At 40.3% G+C, this 21,145-nt stretch overlaps 1 protein-coding gene across 1 annotated transcript in view; it reads left to right on the top strand.

Moving 5' to 3' along the window:
- Positions 1-823: 823 nt before the first annotated feature.
- The window catches only part of PLD5 (phospholipase D family, member 5), a 32,090-nt gene continuing 11,768 nt past the window's right edge, over positions 824-21,145 (top strand). The window contains exons 1-2 of the mRNA XM_009587887.1: positions 824-934; positions 17,516-17,713. Of these exons, the coding sequence (XP_009586182.1) occupies positions 824-934; positions 17,516-17,713 (309 nt within the window). The remainder of the gene's footprint in view (positions 935-17,515; positions 17,714-21,145) is intronic.

Genomic DNA, 21,145 nt, shown 5'->3' with positions numbered 1-21,145 from the left:
GAGCACTTGATCCCCTCATCCAGATCGTATTCTAGTTTCTAGTTCCTTGACCAGTTAGCTTATTAATGTACTTAAAGAAAAGAAATTGGTTATGTAAAATTTGTTATAATCCATAATATTAACACAGAGCAAGAGCTAACAAAAAGTGTAATTTTTTGTTCCATGACTCCCTCCAATAGTTCCAGCAAAGCTTGAAAATGCGTTTAGCTCCTTAATTCTGTAAAGGAGTGTGAGGTTTGTAGTACAGACAGACCTTTAATCAGCACAAGAAACATTTCTGGAGTTCTTCATGATAACAACATTTTTTGAAGAGTTTTATTTGCACACGAGTAATTGAATCCAGTGGGCAAACAACTGTAATGGATTAGTTGAACCGCTTCAGAAAAATACGTTTATGTGCAACAAATAATCAGCCCTTGGAAAATTCTATTACTGAAAATTATTGAAACAAGTAAAATTAATCCGATTGTCTTCACTGGAAGTGGAATCAGGCTAATATTAAATATTCTTGTAGGCAAAAAAATAGCTTAAATCATGAATACTAACAGGTAGCAGGTAGTTGGGTGTATGTTGGGGGGGTTAGTGTCCAAATCTGAACATTTGAGCTCTCGAGCAGAAGCCTGTTGCTTGCTCCCTGTAATTGGTAGAGTCTGATCGTAAACTCCTGGACTAAATGAAAGTGGCATGTCCAGAGTCCTCCAGTTACTGCAGAGACATGAGTCAGAACCACCAGTTAGGAGGCTGCCCACACCTTGTGCTTATGCGTGGAAACTGTTTAGATTGGGGGAAGCGTGAGTCTTGGTGTGCCCGAAAATAAGGAGTGATGGAAAGAAGTGATCTTGGGAAAAAGAAGGGGGCCCGAAAAGAAGGTGGTGAAGTTCCTGGCTGGAGGAAAGATCCTGAAAGCGGGAGAGATCCTGGAGATCAGGAAGCTGTGAGGAGATGGAAGCCAGGGGATGCACCAGGGACACTGGCTGGTGACGCCTGAGGCAGGTAACGGTGAGCAGCCACCCAGTAACCACGGACCCGACTTTCTGCCCGAGCATCCCCGGGCCAGCAGCCACCTCCCTGCAGGGATGGAAGGTGAGAATGGAAGGTGTGGCAGATAATCAAGTAGTTGCAAAAGCTCTCATCTCCTTGGTTCTTAAACAAACCTCAATATCCAGATCCACTGCAGGTAGTCATTTACTCTATCTTGCCTGTTACATCTTAAAAGCATTATCTCTGAAAGTCCTACTTAAATTTTGGCTCAGCTGATGTCAAGGAGAAGTTCCTAAGCAGAGCCATGATTTTCTTTCTTAGTTAGCTGTGTAAAAACTGCTAGCAGAGGATTTTTCTTTTTAAGACGCCTCTTAAGACCATGTATTTTCTGGATTGTTTATTCTTCTGATTATTTTAAATTCAGACCAGTTTAATGACCTGAATGGCTGTAAGATGTAGTTTTTTAAGGACAAAAAACCAACCAGGCTGTAAAATGTGATTTTTTTTAAGGACAAAAAAACCAACCAGGCTGTAAACCATACTTTTTTTAAGGACAAAAAACCAACCATGTGAACTTGCTTTCATTTTCCCACTTATTTTATGTCTCTGTTGGATTCCTTGTATGATTTTTTTCACCAATACAAAATAAGACTTCAGAAAGGCATTTGATTTCTCTTCATCTTAAAAATCCATCAGGAGGAGGAGGACTGGAAAAATAATACCTGATGTCTTCACCTATGCATTTCTTTATGAAGACATATTAATTCTTGGTAAATTAGGCTTGGTCTTACAAGTAGAATTTTTTGACCTTGCTTCTTTCGTGAAATTAGTTCGGGCAATGTTTTGAATAGCAGAAGTTTATCTAATCATCTCTGTTGCAAAGGATCAATGATTTGTTCTTGCTGACGCTCAGCAGTGCCTTGGAGCACCTCTGAAGTGTCTCGTGTGACAGCTGGGTACCTGGCAGGACTACTAAACACCAGTATTTCCTTTTCAGGCAGTTTCCTCTCCATCCTCCTCTTACTCTCTTGTTGTAAGTTAGAAACTGCTGATTGTATCTACATAATTTAAGGTAATTAGAAAATTAGATAAACTGTCCCAACACTGTTTGGGGTTGGAAACAGTGACGTGTTTTATCTGAGTTAGGTTTTTACTTGATGCACCTAAGATGTTAAATAAATATACAGGAAGGCCAGTATGTGGAGGAGGTAGTATGTGTGACAGTGCATGAATGAGAAACCCTCTATGGACTGGTTTTTTTATTATTATGTAAAGCGTACTTATGTCTCTTTAGGATTGACTCCTACAGTACCTGAAAATGGTAGCAATTATGAATTATCAATTACATTTGAAGAATAAGAAATAAGTTGCCCAATTCATTTATTCTGTTAGCAATTCAGTTGAATCAACAGTCAAATTAGCTGTGTGAGATGTTAAGAGAGCTATGAGTATTAATTATTCAAAAAAGGTTTATTAAGCGTCTGTAGATACAGTAGATAAGCAAGGTTATGCTTTTTATGATAAACATGAATAATCTAGTGCATACTTATGGTGAAAGCATATTGGATTCTGAATTTTCTGAAATTAAGAACCCTACAGTTATTAGAAGAAAAAAAAAAAAAAAAGGAAAAAAAAACCCAAGCCAAAAACCCCCAGTCGCTCAAAAGATAAACTTTTTACGTGTGTCAATTTTAAGTAAAAACTGGTGAGCCAATATTTTATTTGTTTTAATATGATTAGTTTTTTGGACTCAGCTATAGGAAGACTTGCAGCAGGACGGCTGCAGGAGCACTTGGAATATTGCTGTGTGTCTTCCCTGTTATCACCAGAGACAGGACAGAACTGGATTGAGAGATCCTGGGGGTTTCAATCTAGTTGTTCAGGCTCTCCTCCTTGTAACATAGAGAAAAGGAGACAAAAGCAGCAGTTAGAATTCTTCTCTACCACCTTCTCCTCCTCTTGTCTTCTGTGACAAATAGACTGATAAAACCTAACCTCTTCTTCTTCCTACTCTGAGATGACAAAAATTGGGAGATGAATATGGTATCTCAGCTATTGAGAGCTACATCTAAAAGGGCAGTTTTGGGCAATTTGAGATTGTGGGAATACTGGAGGAGCAACCCTTTCATTGCTTGTGGGGGGTAAAATCAATTGGAAGCAATCCATGTGGTTCTTTACTCAGAAGTCTCATCTCAGTTATATTAAGGAGACTCATGTGGAGGAACCGCAGCTCGAAGGAAGCACTTAGTGATGAAACTCATCTTGGGATTATTCCTTCTTCTCTTTGTCTCCGTTTCTGGGGCTACAGATCCAAATCAAAACTTTCGCAAAATTCAGGAAGCTCTGGAACGCTGCCAGGAGCAAATGCAACCCATGCTTCTGTTTATGTATCTCTCTCGGGGAAAGGGGAATGATCATTTCCTCAAAGTATATTCTTGAAAACTGTAGTTTCTATTTATTATTTGTGTGATCAAAATTGTCCTCCCGTAAAAACAATATGTAAGAAATACTGGATTTCTATATACCTCAAACTACATCATGATGATCTCATTCGTTTCTAGTTTCCCCAAAATCTTGCTATCATGGACCAGCTCTCCAAACTGATCTCTGAGACAGGATATGCACATTTGCAATTTCTGTTAATGACAGTTCCAGCCTATCTTTACAGAACTGCGCAGAGCAAAAAGCACGCTATAATCAGTCAGTCATTTTTTTGAACTTTTATCTAAATGAGTCTCTTGAAGTTATGTAATGGTGCATCTGGTCCTTTTGAGATAAGAGACTTTGTCTGACAGTTAGTGGAATTACATCTTTTCACTCAAGCAAAAGTTATATTGAGAGTTTCCATTTGGTATAATGTTCTTCTAGTATGAACTACAGTTATGTCCCTAATGTGCACTTTAGACCGTTGCCAATCCTTGCCATCTTCTTCTAATAATTTGCTTAATTTTCTTACTGTCCCAGTGGTGTTCAGTATCATATCGCTATTAGTAAATTGAGCATAGTCTCAAGTGTCTTGTATCATGAAACAAGGCTCTTTCAACTTTGTCATCCCCCAAGGTTCAATCAAGCTCAGATGGATAAATGTTAGACTGAAAGTACACGCAACATAACACCAGTATATTCTATCTAAATTCGTATTTCTGTGTTAAATAATATCTCTTATGTATGACAGAGAATATCTGCTTCTAAAAAGTTTTGATATATTGTTAGCCATGTGATCCAATCCTTAAAAAAACTCATGCTGCTAATCTGATCTATTTCAATGGGTTTATTTCCAGAACTAGCTAATATTATGAAGGTAACATAAAAGTGCAACCCAGGTCTTCAAGCATCGGTGAATGAGTCAAAATGTGAAGAAAACAGATCAAAGTAGATATTACAGGACTGTATTGACAATTAAATACCTTTTTTGTGTTTTTATTTCTTGCTGCATAGAAAGCTAGTTGGATTGTCAAAACTCTGCTGTGATGATATTACAGCTTGTCCTTCAAAAGACAGGCTGAAAATATATTTATTATTTTCACTAAGAGCTTTTGGCTAGGCTCTCCATCTTTGACCAAATCTAGAGCAGTTTGATGACTGTTACCTGTCTCCAAAATAGCAGCTTTTCTTTCTTCTTACCTCTTTTTTTGGTGGTGGTGGCTGGGGGGGGGGGGAAGATATGTTGCTCTGGGAAATGTGCAGAACTCACAGTATGCATTTATCATGTATTTTTGGAAGTCTGATGTTTTGTTTTGTTCTTTTACTAAGACAGGCCACTTTTTCTGTTACATCCAGTAAATCAGGACAGTCAGCAGTGCCCATTAGGCTTACTCTGCTTGAAATTTATTATCTGACCATCCAGTATTTACAAATGATCTCAGTGAAGCACATGGGCTGTTTGTCTTTTGCTAGCATTGCTGGTGCACCGCTAACAGAGGGCTGGTTAAAGCCGGACCAGAATATGGGTAATGTGGCCGCTACGCCTGCGTTCTGCATGTACTTGTTACTGCCTGGCAGTGTTCTTGGCTCCTCCTTACTCCTGTGGGCTTCTGATTTTGTGATCTATGATGGAAAACAGCATGGGGATGTATATTCACCTTGCATTTGGAGCCAAAAAGACTTCTCATGCCTCCCCAGCTTGGCTGGTTTCTGTAGATGCAGAGCCGATTCCCAGCTCCGAGGTCCTAGGAAGCTATTCCTGTTTGTCATACTTCTCTCACTGTGTGCTCCATTCTCGCATGCATCATCCTCATTATGTGTTTGTATTTAGTGTAAGAGAGGGCAAAATACAGCTTGCTGCATATTTTTACTTGATTTCTGTTGACTGTAGACCTCTGTCTCTGACCTCTGAAATTACAGATCTATTTTCTTTTCATTTTTTTTTCAGTTGCTGTGAAAGTTCTGTAGAACAGGTTTACCTGCTGTTGGAGTAATCAATAATAAATTGTAAATCAATAAATAATAAACCTGCAGAGCAAAATGATGGAATATCCAGTTTGAACAGATAAATTCACTTCTTTCCAAAGCAGCATGGGATATTCAGGTAGTTGGATCTCCACAATCCAAAGGAAAAGAGAAAGTTCTTTCTCCAGTAAAACTAACCTCATAATCATTTGCTTGCTTTTTAATACTTGCCATGCCATTGCTACATCTTAAAATAATTAAGAGTCACAGAAGATGTTGCAAAGAGAGTGTGTCTGGTACTGGTTTTTGAGTGGTCCCTCAGATACTTAATAAATAATATCAGTGCATTAGGATTATCAGACTCGAGAGTTTTGGATGGGTTCTAGAAGTGTTTAGGGAACTGGAGGCATGCAGGAGTTTGGTGGCAGAACACACACTGTACACCACCGCACAGAGGACAGAAAATCATCCATACATGTGCGTGCAAAACTAGAGACAGCTTTAAAGACCCCTACTGCTATCTTGAAGCAAACAGGCAGGCAGTGAGATGTGCTTGCATGAGCCCATGGACTAGAGATAAGACTCAGTAGCCTAAGAGTTAGGCTACTGAAATTTGCAAAAGCTGTTTGGGAGGATCTCCCAGAAACTGCATCACAAATAGTGCACTGGGCAGTTGTCTTGCCTTTAAAAAAAAGAAAATAAAAAAAAAAGGCATTGGTCACAGTGATGGGAATGGTTACCAGGCACACCTCTATAAGCCCTGTCTGCAGTGATCAGTAAAGCAGAAGGGTTCGATTTGAATTCATAGATCTTCCAACCAATTGCACTTATAAGTCCTGTAGTTTCATTTGTGTTGTGTTCATTAAGAAACCCTGAAATAGTAAAACGTGCTGAGACAGCAATGTGAATTAATGCAGATGCTGCACTAGAATGGTTTTGTGCTTTCTTCCCCGGAGCCGGCTTGCAGACAGCCTGCACAAAGTGGGGGCAGCAGAACTTGACCTGTTTGCACCGATCTGTCCTGCCCACTGCTGTTCTCAAGCCCACGGCAGACTGCATGGACGGGGCAAAGTGCTTGTGCTGCACTTCTGTGCCAGAGCCTACTGCGGGAGCCCAGTAGCTAAGGGGTAGGCATGCCTGTAGAGTCAGAGCTCTTAAGACCAGTGTGGCCTTTTAGTCATAGAATCATTTAGGTTGGAAAAGATCCTTAAGATCATCGAGTCCAACCGTTAATCGTTTTGTTTGTCCTAGATAACAATACAGGCCATACAGTCTGATCCAGGGGTTCCATCATCTGCCTCAACAGCTGGTGGTAGAGTCTTAAATAATCAGTAAACTTACCTGGATGTAAGAAAGGCAGTAAATCCACCACTTTCCCAAAAATGTGATTTATGTTGTGCTGAAAGAGAACTTGTTCATTAAAACGCAGCTGAATCTCTGAAGGGGAGCTAACAATCTATTCTGTCATCTCCCACGAGAACTTGCTGGCAACTAATCTTGGTCAGTGTTGTTAATGAATGGAGGCAGAATCCTCTCAGAGGGATTTAGTTATTAGCATACCCCATCAGATCAGTCTTGTTCAACTAAACAATTAAAATAACAACATTAAAATAATCATGAAAGTGTATTCCCAATATGTGGTTCCACCCACACACACAGACTTTGATGTTGCACAGACGATAGTTCCCTTCTAGACAAATATCTTCTTTCAGAACTGCCTCAGCTCTAAAAGGTTCCCAAATGCAGCAGCCCAGTCACCTCCCACTTTAACAGTTGAATCCTTTCATGGAAAACTGGAATTAGTATTGTCCTGTGAAAAAGACACACAGTAAATCAGGCTGAAATACCGTGCCATAAATCTCCATGAGTCAGGGCAAGGAAGGACAATCATTTCAGTCATTCTACAAAAAGAATAATGGTTCTGCAGTTCAGTATAAAATCTCATCTTTCTATATCCATAAGTCATCAAGCAGAACAAAACAGATTCTGACAAAGCATTCCTTCCATATGAATGTGCAGAATTAATGGCATCACTAAACCTTTTCAGATTTTGATATTGTCGTCATAAGCATCAGGGCCTAGTTTGGAAGTCACGAGGCAGTCACCTTTCTTAACTTTGCTAAGTAAACGGCAGTCACCAAAACAGCGAAATCATTGATGTTTGCCTGGAACTGCTCAGTTGCAAACTATTAATCCTTGCTTGAGGGAGGTGTATTGGGCAGGCAGCACGTGCAAACAGAAGCGTGAGGTGTATCTTCAGAAAATTGCAGAAGTCATGAGAATCCCTGTATGGACAGTCAAGTTTTTCTAATCAGTATAATGACTTATTAGGCATTTCTTTCAAATTTAATGGTATGGTAGATTTCTATGATTGGGTAGCAAATCATTTTGTAAGTAAATCTGCAGCATAGGCACAGAACCTGCATATGCCATATATATATATACACACACACACCATGAACATATACTACAATTTCATGATGTATGTTCTGCTTAAATATATTGAAAACATCTTTTATCATCTTTGTGACTTACATTTTATTACCTTCAACTCTGTATGTGCTGTAACAAAGAACTCAGTTTAACCAGAAATTGTGAGAAATGAATTTGATCTTCTAGTTTTAAGACTGGAAGTTAGTGTTAATGCTGAATTGGAATAACATGTTTTCAGGTATCTTTTCAGACATTTCTTGCCTTTTCCTATAAAGTGGTTATTATCCAATAATGCAGATGGAAATGGCATCAAGCCTTAAAGTTGTCTCACACTTGTTTTATGTGGTTTTTTTTAATCTTTGTTCTGTTCAGTGTTAACTTACGTAAGAGCTCTGTTGACTTTTATTAGCATATTAAATCTCTGACATCTTTGGCACACAATACTTCTGTTTCTTGCACAAGGGGTGTTAAACATTATTTAGAAATAGACAATTTTTACATCCACAGGGGCAGCATCTGCCGTGCTTTGAGATAGGAGAAAACACCCACGTCATGACCTTATGCAAGAAACAGATTAATATTCATCTTTTTCATGATGATATAGCCACAGCATGCTTTATTACTATTTGTTCATGTAGTAGTAGCCAGCTGACACCTCAGCTGAATCCACTGCTTCACCAAGTACAAAGAGGCTTTTCAGATGACCCAAATGACCTTTACCTGTACGTGCAACATAGTGCTTTAGCAGAAAGAGGGAATTAAGGAAGCATGAATCAATGTGTTCCCAATTTTACTGTTGGGGTCAGGAGGCACGAATATGATGCATTAATTTAATTCCAAGTTTTCTTCCTAGGAGCATATACCAGGACCACATCTTTACAGGAGACATTGCTTCCGTGTTGAAGCAGACAGAAACCCTGCAAATATCTAAGGTGGCTACTCAGAAGAATAGGACAAAGAGCAAGTATGGATTTCTGAAACAGGTTTTCATACAGGCTAGCCATTGTCCTAGGGCTGCCTGTGTACCGTTTCACTAAATTACCTTACCTATCTAAACTGCTTGGATTCCTAGCTTACCTCAAGGTCCTGTACACTGAATTTAATCAAGGCTCAGTCAAAAATTAATTAGAGCCTTTGGCCCTCTGCTTACATCAAGAGAAGAGGTTTCTAATTCTGATCAGGTAGTCTGGCAAGGCTCAACAGTTACAGCAATAATTCATACGCAATGTCAGTGTCCCAGTTTGTGTCCACAGCACGCCTGCCACCAATCCCTATTTGGTTTGCAAAAGGAAAACTGACTGCGTGTGCCAGTAATGTTACAAATAATGCATGCAATTAGTCAACTACGTGCTGTTGCATTTCCCTGAAGCCCATGAATCTGAAAGCCCCAAAGAAACTGTGCACTTGAGAGAAATGTTTAGACATAAATATTGCCCTTATTCTGAGGTCAGTCCTTTGCACTCTCCTCTCTGTGCTGCACCGCAGAAGACGTACGGAGGCCGCCCCTTGCAGCATTACATAGGATGAGAACAAATACTAAGAGCTCGTGCTGTGATTTCCAGCTGCGTGAGGAGGATGCAAGATAAGGGCTGACAGGATGGGCTGCGATGCAGGAAAGATGGAAAGAGGCAGCAGGAGGTATGCGTGTGTGTGTGGTAAAGAAGAGTCCAGGCCTTTCCAGAAGCTAGCAGGATCTTTCACTTCACCTTTTAATTTTTTTTATGGTTCCACTGAGGTAGTGAATTGTTTAATGTCATATGAATGACACCAGTACTGAAATGTGATGCAGCTTGCCAGCAGTGAGATGGAGGCCAGCACAATGTGGTCCTTTTCTTCCCAGCCTGCACTTTTCTTTGATACAAGGAACAAAAACTGTGTTTCAAAAGAGGAACAGAATCAAATTAGAATTCACATTAATTAGATTTCCTGCAGTAAAACTAGAAATAAATCAAACATGATCCTGGAAAAATGTTTTCTTGCAGTTGCAAGCTTGCTTTTCCCCTAAAGAGACACTTGTGCTTGCTTTGAGGGGGTAATGAAACTGTAAACTGAAGAGTCATTTGAAAATGACAAATTAGGCTGTGATTATGCCAAGTGATATTAATTATGCTGATAGACTATACAGCAAAGAATTTTTAACTGATTCAGTTCAGCCTTCTGGCTTGCTCTGACAAGTAGCAATGTGTCAGGCTTGGTTTGTTCGTGAGCTTCATCAACAGCAGTAAGAAAGCCCAAACTTGCACTGTTTTGTGTTAGGTTCTACATGAACATTATCACAGAGTGGTCCATGGTTTAAACAAATTGTGTTTGTATTGTTCAAACAAACAGGTTTATTTTTGCTGAGTTTTCCGTATCAATAGAGCATATGGCTGAAAAAGAAAAATCGTGATGGGGTTTTTTCCTAATATGGCAAGGACACGGGGGATTTCTGCTTTTCTGCTTTGAAGATGCATTGGTACCTCTTCCTCACAAAGTTCTGTTTAAACCACACCATTTTAAAACAAGCCCCCTTCTGCCTGGGTGTCTAGCTTGCTTTGCATCTCGGTGGCAGTACCCTTCAGCAGAAATGAAATGCTGAACCTAGTTTTTTTTCTTAAAATCAGGGTTTCTTAAAATCAGGGTACTATGCAAAATACTGGTGGGACTATCTACTGAATGTAAGGTGAAATGGAAGTTAGTAGAGCATCACTGTGCAGTTTTGTGTTCTTGACCTGTGGACCAGCAGAAGAAGGAATGGGACACAAAAATTATCAGCTCCTAAAAGATCTTGTCTGCCTTATCGTGGCAGCTTTTTGACATTAGGTAATAAAAGTAAAAATCATGTATGAAGTTGTAACTTCCCTGGGACTTTTATTCTGCAAGAACCACAGACCCGAATCTATCAAATGTACTTTCTAAAGGTGAGAATTAAAGACCAGTGGGCTGCTAGTGGCTGCCAATTCAAATGTCCTTTAACAGTTCCAATGGAGTACAGTCAGTTCACTTATGTCCCTTCCTTTGTTTCAGTGAGAGCATGTCACGGCTTTGTACCGACCTTCAGTGCCAATGCTGGGTGCACTCTCTATCGAATGCATCGCCTCTTCTTGGTCACATGCTCAGATTTATTTCCAGCACAGAAGCTTGAATGACAGTTTTCCATTTTCAGTGATGGGATCGAGTTCCCAGCTCAGGTTTGAGACTGTGTTCTTACATCAAGTGGAAGGGACTTTTTTTCTAGTTCAGTAGAAATTCTGCCTGCTGGTTATTTTCAAATCACTTAAAACCAAGATGATGGAAAATTAACCTTTGGCCTTAGGTGACAGCAACGTAAAACCGCACAACTGTGGGCGAGGCACAAGAGATACCCATGTGGAAGACTCACAAAGTAATTCACTGGAGAATGGTTAAGAGTTGAATCTAGGAATTTCAAAATACCATTTATTCAATAAAAGTGTCTATAGAAAATAGGAATGATAGTTACAATGAAACAGTTAATCTCAAAATTTAATCTGTTTGAATTCTTTAAGTAATCTTCAAAAGCAGTTTGTGGTTTTCAAATAACAGGGAATTGAAGTAAAAACATTTATTGTGCCCTAGATGATTTCTGACATCCAAAGATGCTGTTAATTTAAATTTTGCATTTATCACTCTCAGATAGTTTAAGCTAGACAGAGGTTTACTAACTTTGAGAATACGGTGCTTTACAATTTGTATTAATCTTTTCTATTTAGTGTTTCCCAACAGTAGTGTAGCTCCCATGTTCTTACCAACATGGAAGGAAAAAGTGGAACTCAGAGCAGAAGCAGGACTGTGCTGGATTTGGATTTCACTGAATTACTTTTGATTTTAACGTAACAAAGCTGTGAAGCCTCTGCACTCTATTACTAGCCAAGCACGGAGGGAGGATTTTGGCTCAGGATGCACAAGGGTAGGTTCCAATTTCTAGTGAAGTGTTAGCTGAGATACATGCTTTTGCTGTTTTGGTGGCCTCTAATACCTGCACAGGTTTTGTGAGAGAAGAGCCAGGCAGTGTTGCAGCCTTCTCAGCCTCTTCAGCATCAGGTTGCATTTTTGGTTTACCTTAAAATGATGACTATCTGAATGGGGTCTGTTACACTTAATGAATCTGTGATGAGCACTACTCCTGTAATCCTGTTATAGGAAAGTCTGCTACAACAGCCACATCATCAATAATACATATAGGAACACTTTTACCTTTCTCAAATCTCCTTCTCTCTCTCTCTCCATTGGTGATGGTCGCTCCCATCAGAACGCCCTTCCCCTCCTGCGCTGCCGACACATGCACTGCTCGGCTGTTACCTGTGCCTGGCGTGGGGCTGGCACACTTACCTGCTCAGCAGGTTTTGGTGAGAGGTAAAGAACAGCTGCACAGAAGGCAGCCTTAAGATGATGCTATGTATGATTGGAAAAGATTCACTCAGCATTAAATGATACCAGATGAAAACATAAGGGAGATTTGCAGTAGGGGTCAGGTAAGACTGATAACCAAGTGAAAAGGAACCGTATGTTTGGAGTGCAGGCTAACCAAATAAATAGAGCACATTTTATGAAAAGATAATGAGTTTACCACTGTAAATATCTGTGGTTGGCTCTGAGGTGGTAATTAATACATTGTATATTATTTTTCTTTAGAAGCTACTGAAAATCTTAGGTCCTTTTAGGCCTGGGTAATTAATTTATCAGTACAGCATACTTTTTGTTACTCCATTAGTCGCCCCTGTTGTGATTCTGGTTTTGCTCAGTCATTCATTTGGAAATTGGTCATTAAAAAAATCACAGGCTTGAAAGGATGATTAAATACATTTTCAAACACAGGCAAATTGGAGATGCACACAGAGTCCTGTATATAAAAAGTCTACTTAGTAAATTTAGTGTGCAATAGACTACCTGCAGTTAATCCAGAGTTTCTGTAGGACAGGCAATGGATAGCCAGCACCTGCTGGTGGCCAGAGCTTTTGGGCAAATGGCAGTTAATGCCCAAGGAGAGCTGCCTGTCATTTTCAGGATCAGGCTCGAGTGTGAGCTTTTTCTTTAAAAAACTTTTTCTTTAAAATAAATTAACAAGGAGTTTTCTAAAGCCTCCTGCTATGTTTGCCACAATTCAGATATTGCAAGCTGTGAACCAGATTGTGCCACTCTTATGTAGGTCAAATAGTACCTTGCCTACACAGTGGGGTTGTCTCTTAAGAGTGTAGTTCACGGTAAATATAAAACACAGTCTAGTCTGCACAGTGCAGGATAAGGACACATCGTACACCCTGTCTAACCCATGATCCAAATGTATTTGAAAAGTCCTGCTAACACTGTTTCTCAGTTTATGAAGCTTACAGTGTTATCGGTCCACAACCCGTATTGTTTAGGTTCTTTTCCTCTGTTTTTCTCATTTCGTATATGGCGCCTACAAATGTACATGGAAAAAGAATAAGCAGAAACTCCTGTTTGTGAAATCCTGCTCTTTGTCCAGTCTAGTAAGAAATTCCTCCTCGTGTCATAAAAATCAGTATTCTTCTAGCTAGGCCGTATTTGATACTTTTTGTAGCTTAAATGATTTCTGTAGTTAGAGCATCATTGTGCAGTGGGTATAAGCCACAATTTCTTGAGTCTTGTGTAGCCATTCGCTTCTCTGGTGCTTTAAGAAAGCCCTTATTGGCAAGAAAGACAAACAGTGATTTGCTAACCTTTAATAGTTGCTCTGCACAAATGTAAATGTCATGGGGAACAAGGAAAACCAGCTCCCATGTTTTTCATTCTTTGAGAAGAGCACTCATGGTGGCTCTTGACACAGAGGGAAAGAAACCTGTTCCTGAGAGGACACAAGATTCTCTATCCAGAAAACCATTCCTGTCCCCAGCCCCCAGCACATGCCCTGAAGCAAGCAACCCTGTGACTTTTAACATCCAAATATTTCAGTTCTATTTTGAAGTAATCAAATTTGTGACTCTTTATTTTCATTTCAGATTTCTCTTCCTTAGTTTTATCAAGGTTTTGATTTCTTGAGATCTTCTTCACTTTAATTTTTCAGTGATGTTTTCATTACTGTGTGAGTTGCTTTTAAAACTCAGGATGAAGAAATACTTCCCTTGCCTTAAGAGCTCTTGCCCTGAAGGATTTTACCTTAACAGATACCTCAGATGGTGCTTAGCTGCAGGTTTCAGTCCCTGCAAGCCAGGGAGTAACACTCAGGTTTTGATTCTTTCAATATAAATGTTTTTTTCTGCTTCTCCTCTGAGACTATTTAAAAAAAAAAGTCTGTAATAACAGCAGCTCTGAAACCGAACAGAAAGTCTCTTCCCTTATCTAGATGACATACTACTTCATACTAAATCTGTCAGTAGCACATCCCTGCTGCCCACTCTCTGCAATGCCTCCAGGATTATACACTTCGTGATTAATTGGAAAAAGAGCAGTCTCTCCTCACCTCAGAGTATGGGAGTAAAAATAGGCTCCGTGTGGAAGATGCTTTTGAAACAGAGTATTTCTTTGGTCTCCAAAACTATTGGGCTGTTCTACAACAAAGGAGACGGCTGTGGTTTTACTGCATACACATGTGCATTGTTTGTATTGTTTCCATTTCAAGGTGATGTATCGTACGTAAACCAAGACGGCCATGAGGTGACAGGCTGACATCTAACCTGGTTTCCTAAGGAAACGAGGTCTGCACAATGAGCATCAGAGTCGCTGTCTGCCCTCTTCCAGTAACTTTGAAACTACTTTCCAGGTTCAAGGAAAATTTGAACCGAAGTTCATAAAAGCTTAATGAAAACAGGCAACTGGGTGAAGAGGATAACTATGTTTTCCCAGAGGGGGAAAGGAGGAGCCCAGTCTGCATTGTGTACCAGGGAATCCTCACGGGGGAGAGCTCTTATCATGGCTTCTGAAGCAGGAAAAGCTTTGATCAGTGCTTGCCTCCAGAGAAGCCAACTGCAAGACACAATGCCACGGGAGGCCAGGGTTCATTACTGCACTGTAAATACGTCTCTTGAAAAGGCTTTGTTCCAGTCTGCCGTTTGAGTGTAACTGCTGCGAGTGGGTGAGTGGCAGGGCCTCAGCCAGGGCAGCACCTCGCCTCCAGCAGATGCCCGCACCCACGGGGGGGTAAAGTTCCTCTGCAAAACGGGCTGGTCCCTGCGCGCTTCTGTTCACGGGGAGAGGCTGGCGGTAAGGCACGGCTAATGCTTCATTTTACAGTCAGGCTAGGTGGCAATCTGTAAAAATTCCACTTAAAAAAACCCATTAGTGCCCCTGGCTTCCCCCCTGTCTCTGTACATGAGGAAGCACTTAGGCAGAAGGGCAATCCTTTAATTCGTAGGGAGAGGGCACACTGCAAGGCACTCCTGCTCCGAGGAGAGCTGCTCGCACAGATGCAATCCTGGCAGCTTGTGGTGTGCTATGAGGACACTGTTTTATCTTTACTTTTAATGGAAGGGATAAAGTGAAATAGTAATAATGGGACTGATAAATGAAAGGAAAACTGTAACCACATAATTATGTCAGAATCAACTAACAGCCATGAAAAGCCGATTAAACCACATTATGCAGATACATGTAACAGAATACTATTAGTAAGTCCTTTGCAATGGCATGCCTGGCAATTAAAAGAACAGTATTGGCAGCACACAGTGAAAACAGTGATAATGTATAGTTAAAAATGTTTGGAGACAAACAGTGCATAGAGGACAGGGACAGCCTAGAACTGAATACAGGAGCGTCCTCAAAGATACTAGCACCCAGGGGAAAAACCAAAGACGTTATTCCAAATAGACTGTTTGACTAGGATGTTGGGCATAGCTTGGAATAATTTATATTTATCATCAAAATTAATTTACTGGCTTACCCATAAACGAAAGGCTGCAGTAGCAGCAAGTAGTCTATATTTTCCAACTCTCCACAAATTTCAGGTTGTGCAGGCTAATGGAGGAATTCTGTATGTTTTCTGAATTAAAGCTAAAGAAATATTCTGATTTAGGCAGTAAGAATATTAGGTAATGTTCCTGTGGTTGCAACTATTCAGTAAATATTTGGGAATGAGATCTATCAGTGTTGTATATTCGTATGTATGTGGTATTTCCAGGTCGGGGACCTGAAGAAGGTGCCACACATCGAGTTTCTTTCTCATTGGAGTATTGGGATTTGTTGTTTACTCTCACCCACCATAGAAAAAGAGTTGAAAGTTCAATTCTATCCTTCACTTCCGCTCCTCTGCCCACTCTTGCAGAGCGGTTCTCATCTGCAGCCAAGGAGAATTGCGCAGGAGCAAGCTCTGAGATAACGTTAGTGTGGGGTTCAGAGTTCCCGCAGGCTTTACAAAAAGATACGCTCCTACCAGAAACTACTCCATGTGACTGTGGAGAGCTCATCTAAGGGAATAAAACCAGTGGGGATTTTTTGGTGTCAAAGAATGAGCATGCTGGAGAGTTCGCACTCCCCTTATTTTCTTCATCATGCCTGACAGACTTCTGAGATACACTACCAAGAGAGTTTGCGTGCAGAAAACCAGCATGGATCCTTTAAATATTTATCCTACGCAGTGTTTTCCAACATATACATGCAGGTTTTCCTCTCGCTTTATTTTTGGAGGTGGCTGAACTAGTGTGAAATGCAGATAATGAGAGGTCAATAGCATCTGTGCCCACAGCAGTGCTTTCCTGAGCTATTATAAAGCAAAGGAAGGGAGAGAGTGTGCGTGCGGTTACGCTTTGATTACTGAAGTCAGGCAATATGTTTATAAATTAAATTCTCTCAACAACTTAAGTACTAGGGGTGTGCAACTAATGAAATCTCTGCCAAACCAAGATTTATGATGACCGGGAGACATGCCTTTACTTAAATGGAAAAGTGAGACTGTGTCCGTAGAAGGTTAAAGCATTTAATTGTACTATGATGTCTGTATTTACTCGGGCTATTTTTCCTCATACTTTGTATGTGAGAATGTTGATGCTTACAGAGTACTTTTCATGAGAGAAGAGTATCATTATCTCCATTTTTACATGTGAAGAAACTGACATCCAGAAATTTGGAGTACCCTGGGTGAGGTACCATACCATAGCAATGGGGGAATTAAGAGTCCAACCTTTTTGTGTCCTAATTGGGTATATTATATACTGGATCATGCTGGATTTAGTAACACAGTAAATCTAGTTACTGATAGTATTAAATACCTGTTTTTTCATCCTTTGATTTGAAGCTGGAGCATCATATTCTTTCTCCAGAACTCACAGAAAACAAATTGTTCCTGAAGTAAGAAACTGTCACTGGTAGCAGTGTGTGCTCCTACATCATCCAGCAGAAAGGATGCTTTTCCTGTAAACAAAGTAATATAAAAATAATAAATAAATAAAAACCACTCTAGCCAAGAGTAGTAAACCTTGGGCAACACCTATAACAAAAATGGCACCTATGACAAATGGGTATCACTCCCAAGTTGTGTCCGTCCATAAGGTGTGTTGTATTCTATCAGGACATGCGGCTCTGACATGCACTGAACATACAAACCCTGTATGTTTTTGCTCGCTCTTGACTTTGAAGATTTAGCTTTGAAGATTTGCCTTTAAAAGAGTATTGTTAGGAACGCTGTTGTAGTTGACAGTACTACCACTGAGCTCAAGGCATGCTTCTGGAAGATACCCCTCAGACACTCTTACGTTCTTGCTGCATATTTCCACAGATCCATCAGCCAAAATACCACTAATGATACGAACTTTTAATTTCACAGATGAAGGAACTTGGCATCATCGTATACAACTGCAGCTGCCTGGTCCTGGATTTACAAAGGATATTTGCCCTGTATAGCTCATTAAGATACAAGAATAAAATACCTCCAAGTTGGTCTAAGAGACTATATGGAGTGTACGATACTCAAAATAAACTGACGCTGCAGCTGAACGAGACAAAATCAGAAGCTTTTGTGTCGGTAAGTTCTGAAATGAGTTGCAGAGAGGGAGGGAAGGGAAGAAACTTATTTAACCCACCAGATTTTTGGAAGACCTGGAAATTTAACATCTGCTTACTCTCCTAATATTGTCCTTTACGAACTACAGGGTAGTGAGACCAGGTTAGGTAGGCGTTAGTAGCAACTGTGAAAAGAATCTCAAGTATCTTTTCACTGATACAGAGATGTTCACAGTTCCCTGCAATAAGTCCATCATAATGCTCCGTTCTCCCTGACAGATACTGTCAGGGAGAAATTACCATGGATGGTAATTTCCATTAATAGGAACATATATGGTGTAAATTAAGTATACTTACCATGTTACTATATATACTTACTACTTACAGTAATATTATATTTAAGTATTTCTCTAAATTGGCCCTAACTGAAGAAGATGCACGTTACCGCTATGTCCTTAACCAAAAGCAGCTACTAAAATTGAGACTCATGTGAGTGACTAGAAACTCAACTATAGAGATAAGACCACTACAGCTGTCACCTGCACAAGACAACTTGATTGATAATGCTGGAAAACCAAATCATTCTGTTCTCTGGGAAAACGGTTCTTCCAATAGGTATTCTTTTGTGGGAAAGTCTGTAATGGAAAGGTTTTTAAAAAGTTATTTGCTTTTTCCTATGGTGCAGAAGAGACAAATCACAAATTTTTTTTTTTAATTCTGATTTCTGTGACATTGTTCTTACATGCAATTTGCCAGGACTGAAGATGCTGCAGAATTTCATTTGAGCATTATTCTTTTTCCCTTTCTCTGTAATGTTACCGCTTTTCCTCTTGTGATCAAAAAATTATAGGGAGGCTCTTCAAATTAGGTTATTTATTTACACTAGTAGATAGAAGGTGAATGATTTGGCAGTAAATGAACTGTTAATCAGAAATCTAAAATGATACAGAATAAGCTTGATATCAGAGCTTGCTTTTTCATCAGTGTAATTTGTAAGGATTAATCCTCTTCACCCTGTTCCATTGAAAGCATTCATACTTTTGTAGAACATTATCTACTTTAGCTTTATTTTTAAATGACATTTTAGAACTTCTAAAATTCAAGCAGCAATCCCCATGGAAGCACTGTCTGTGTGTGTATTTTTAATGGGAAGAAATGGAGCAGTCCTCCATCTCAGCAGTGATGTAGCAAAACTGGAAAAAAGTACACAGAGCAATAGAGATGATGAAAGATGCGGAGTGTCTTTCATTTTGGAGGTAATTACATGAGTAAAAACCACCTCTTCAAAATCAGGAATATAATGAAGTTGCTAAGAGTTATTTACCACCGTGCATAAAACAAGGGGCAAAACCCCATTGCTTTATAGCCAGTTATGTCTAAAACAACACAAGGCACGTAGCACACTATTAAGCGGTACAGCCACTAGCACAGGATGTTGGTGCAGACGAGTGGTTATACAGGGCAGGGTTTACCTTCACCTGCTGGAGCCACGCAACATGCAGGTGTCCAGGATTTTTCACACCCCTACAATCAGTGGAGAGACGGAGAGCTACTTTGGAGGGAAAATCTGCAAGTGCCTAAGACAGCCAGAATTGATAGCCATCTGAAGAGACATATGCTTCCGTTGATTCTGGAGAGTCCTAAGGACTAGCTTAAATTAGAGACTGACTTTTGGACAGTTAGCTAAGGAGCTGTGAAATGAACTCCTGCTCCCTTCTAAGCAATCTGTAAGAAATGGAGAAATCCTATTGAAAGCCAGTCCTGGAGGGGCACACAGTAAGGAAAGCTGGGCAAAGCCAACTTTAAGGAATGTGAGATCCTAGACAAAGACAAGTGGAGAGAGGCTCTACAAAAACTGCTCTTCTGCAGTTTGCAGAACGTTCACTTCCTCCCTGTGATTTGTATTTTCCTTTTGTGCGGGCAACAAAGGCCTCTTCTCTTTGAATTCCACTTCAGAAAACAAAAGGAAGGAGTCACTGGTACTCCAGAAGCTCAGATCAGCGAAGTCCAACTCCAAGAGCCACCTGAATCTGTAGCCACAGCCAGTTGGGCTGGTTCTTCCTTCCTGAAAACAGGCTTTTAAATAAATTTCTCACCTACTAGCAAATTCTCACTGTTCTCAGCGCGCCCCTCTGAAAGGCAGTCCTGGAGTTGCACTGGACTGGTTTGGTGGAACCAAGCGTTAACATCGCTGTCTGTTCCTGAACTAGTGGTAAGAAGGAAGTCTCCCCAGGCCAGGCAGTTCACTCCCTGCCATCGCTGCCCTGCCAGTGGGCAGGGGTGGTGGTGCTGCCCTTGCCCAGCGCTGCACCGCTCCCTCCCCCAGCCTGCATTGCCTCCCCATCGCTCTGGAACAGCACACCCCCGAGCAGGGGCATGGCATGGCACTGCTGCCCAGCGACAACACAGGCCTCTTTCTGGTAGGTGAAGAGAAGCATCAAATGGGGATTTGATCAGAACGGCAAGTACTATACAACTAATGCTGAGAGAAGTACTAAAATATCTTTTTATGACCACAGAGGTGGTCAGCCGTGCCACAGGGTAGCAAGTGGCATGCCCAAACACAAGTGTTACAGTGAGAACTTTAACAGAAGTTTTTCTTTTAATTATCTTCTAAGTATCTTTCACTTTCTGGTCTTTATATTGAACGCATCTGAAGAAGACAATGCGTAAGAATTCCATTCTGTAGCTGTTCTGTAACTTAAAATTCCTATTCAAGAAAATAGTAAGAATGTAAGAATAGAATCTCAGTGCAATAACCTCTTAAAAGTTTCAGATAATAGATAGAAACTATATTTAACAAAATCACTTCACACTTTTTATTGAATTGAAACTCATTCTTTGAAAATGTATTTCACTTTCAGTATTTGTGCTGTATAAAACAACAAGCACAACATGCAGTCATTGAATTTTTTCGTCATACTCGGGAATCATGGCTATAACGTTGCTTAGCAACAAAATAGTCTTCCAGACTGGCTGATAAAACGCAAGAGGTTTTGGTTGTTTTTCTTAGTGTTCAGGAATGGATCTGGAATATTAGTCTTGAAATCTTGCTATTAATTTTCTAGTATTTTCTGAACTTAGTTGTAAGAAATCCTTAAGAACACCATTCAATGATTAAGAAACCACTGTGACAGGCATTGTATTGAAAGAAAAAGACTAATCAAACCCCCAGGATCTGTCCTTAAAGAAAACATACTAATCTAGATGTCAGATGCAACCCAAGCAGGTAACAAAGGTGAGAAGGCAATACAGCAGCAGGAAGGGAGAGGTCTGGCAGGGACAGCTGTTAAGAAAAGGACAAGTGGCACCTGCCCTCGCTCTATAAAGTGCCTTTGACAACCTCTACTCCCAGGAACTGTGTTCTTGCCTGCGAGCAACTTGGCAGGTGGCTCCACTTCTCTCTCCCTGCTCCGGCAGAAGAGCAGAAAGTCCTGGGCCTTTCTGCCACAGA

This window comes from Fulmarus glacialis, unplaced genomic scaffold (genome assembly GCF_000690835.1).
Source record: "Fulmarus glacialis isolate BGI_N327 unplaced genomic scaffold, ASM69083v1 scaffold14271, whole genome shotgun sequence".
Lineage (NCBI taxonomy): Eukaryota > Metazoa > Chordata > Aves > Procellariiformes > Procellariidae > Fulmarus > Fulmarus glacialis.
The sequence above is the reverse complement of the archived record's forward strand: the minus strand, read 5'-3'. Positions and strand labels throughout refer to the sequence as shown.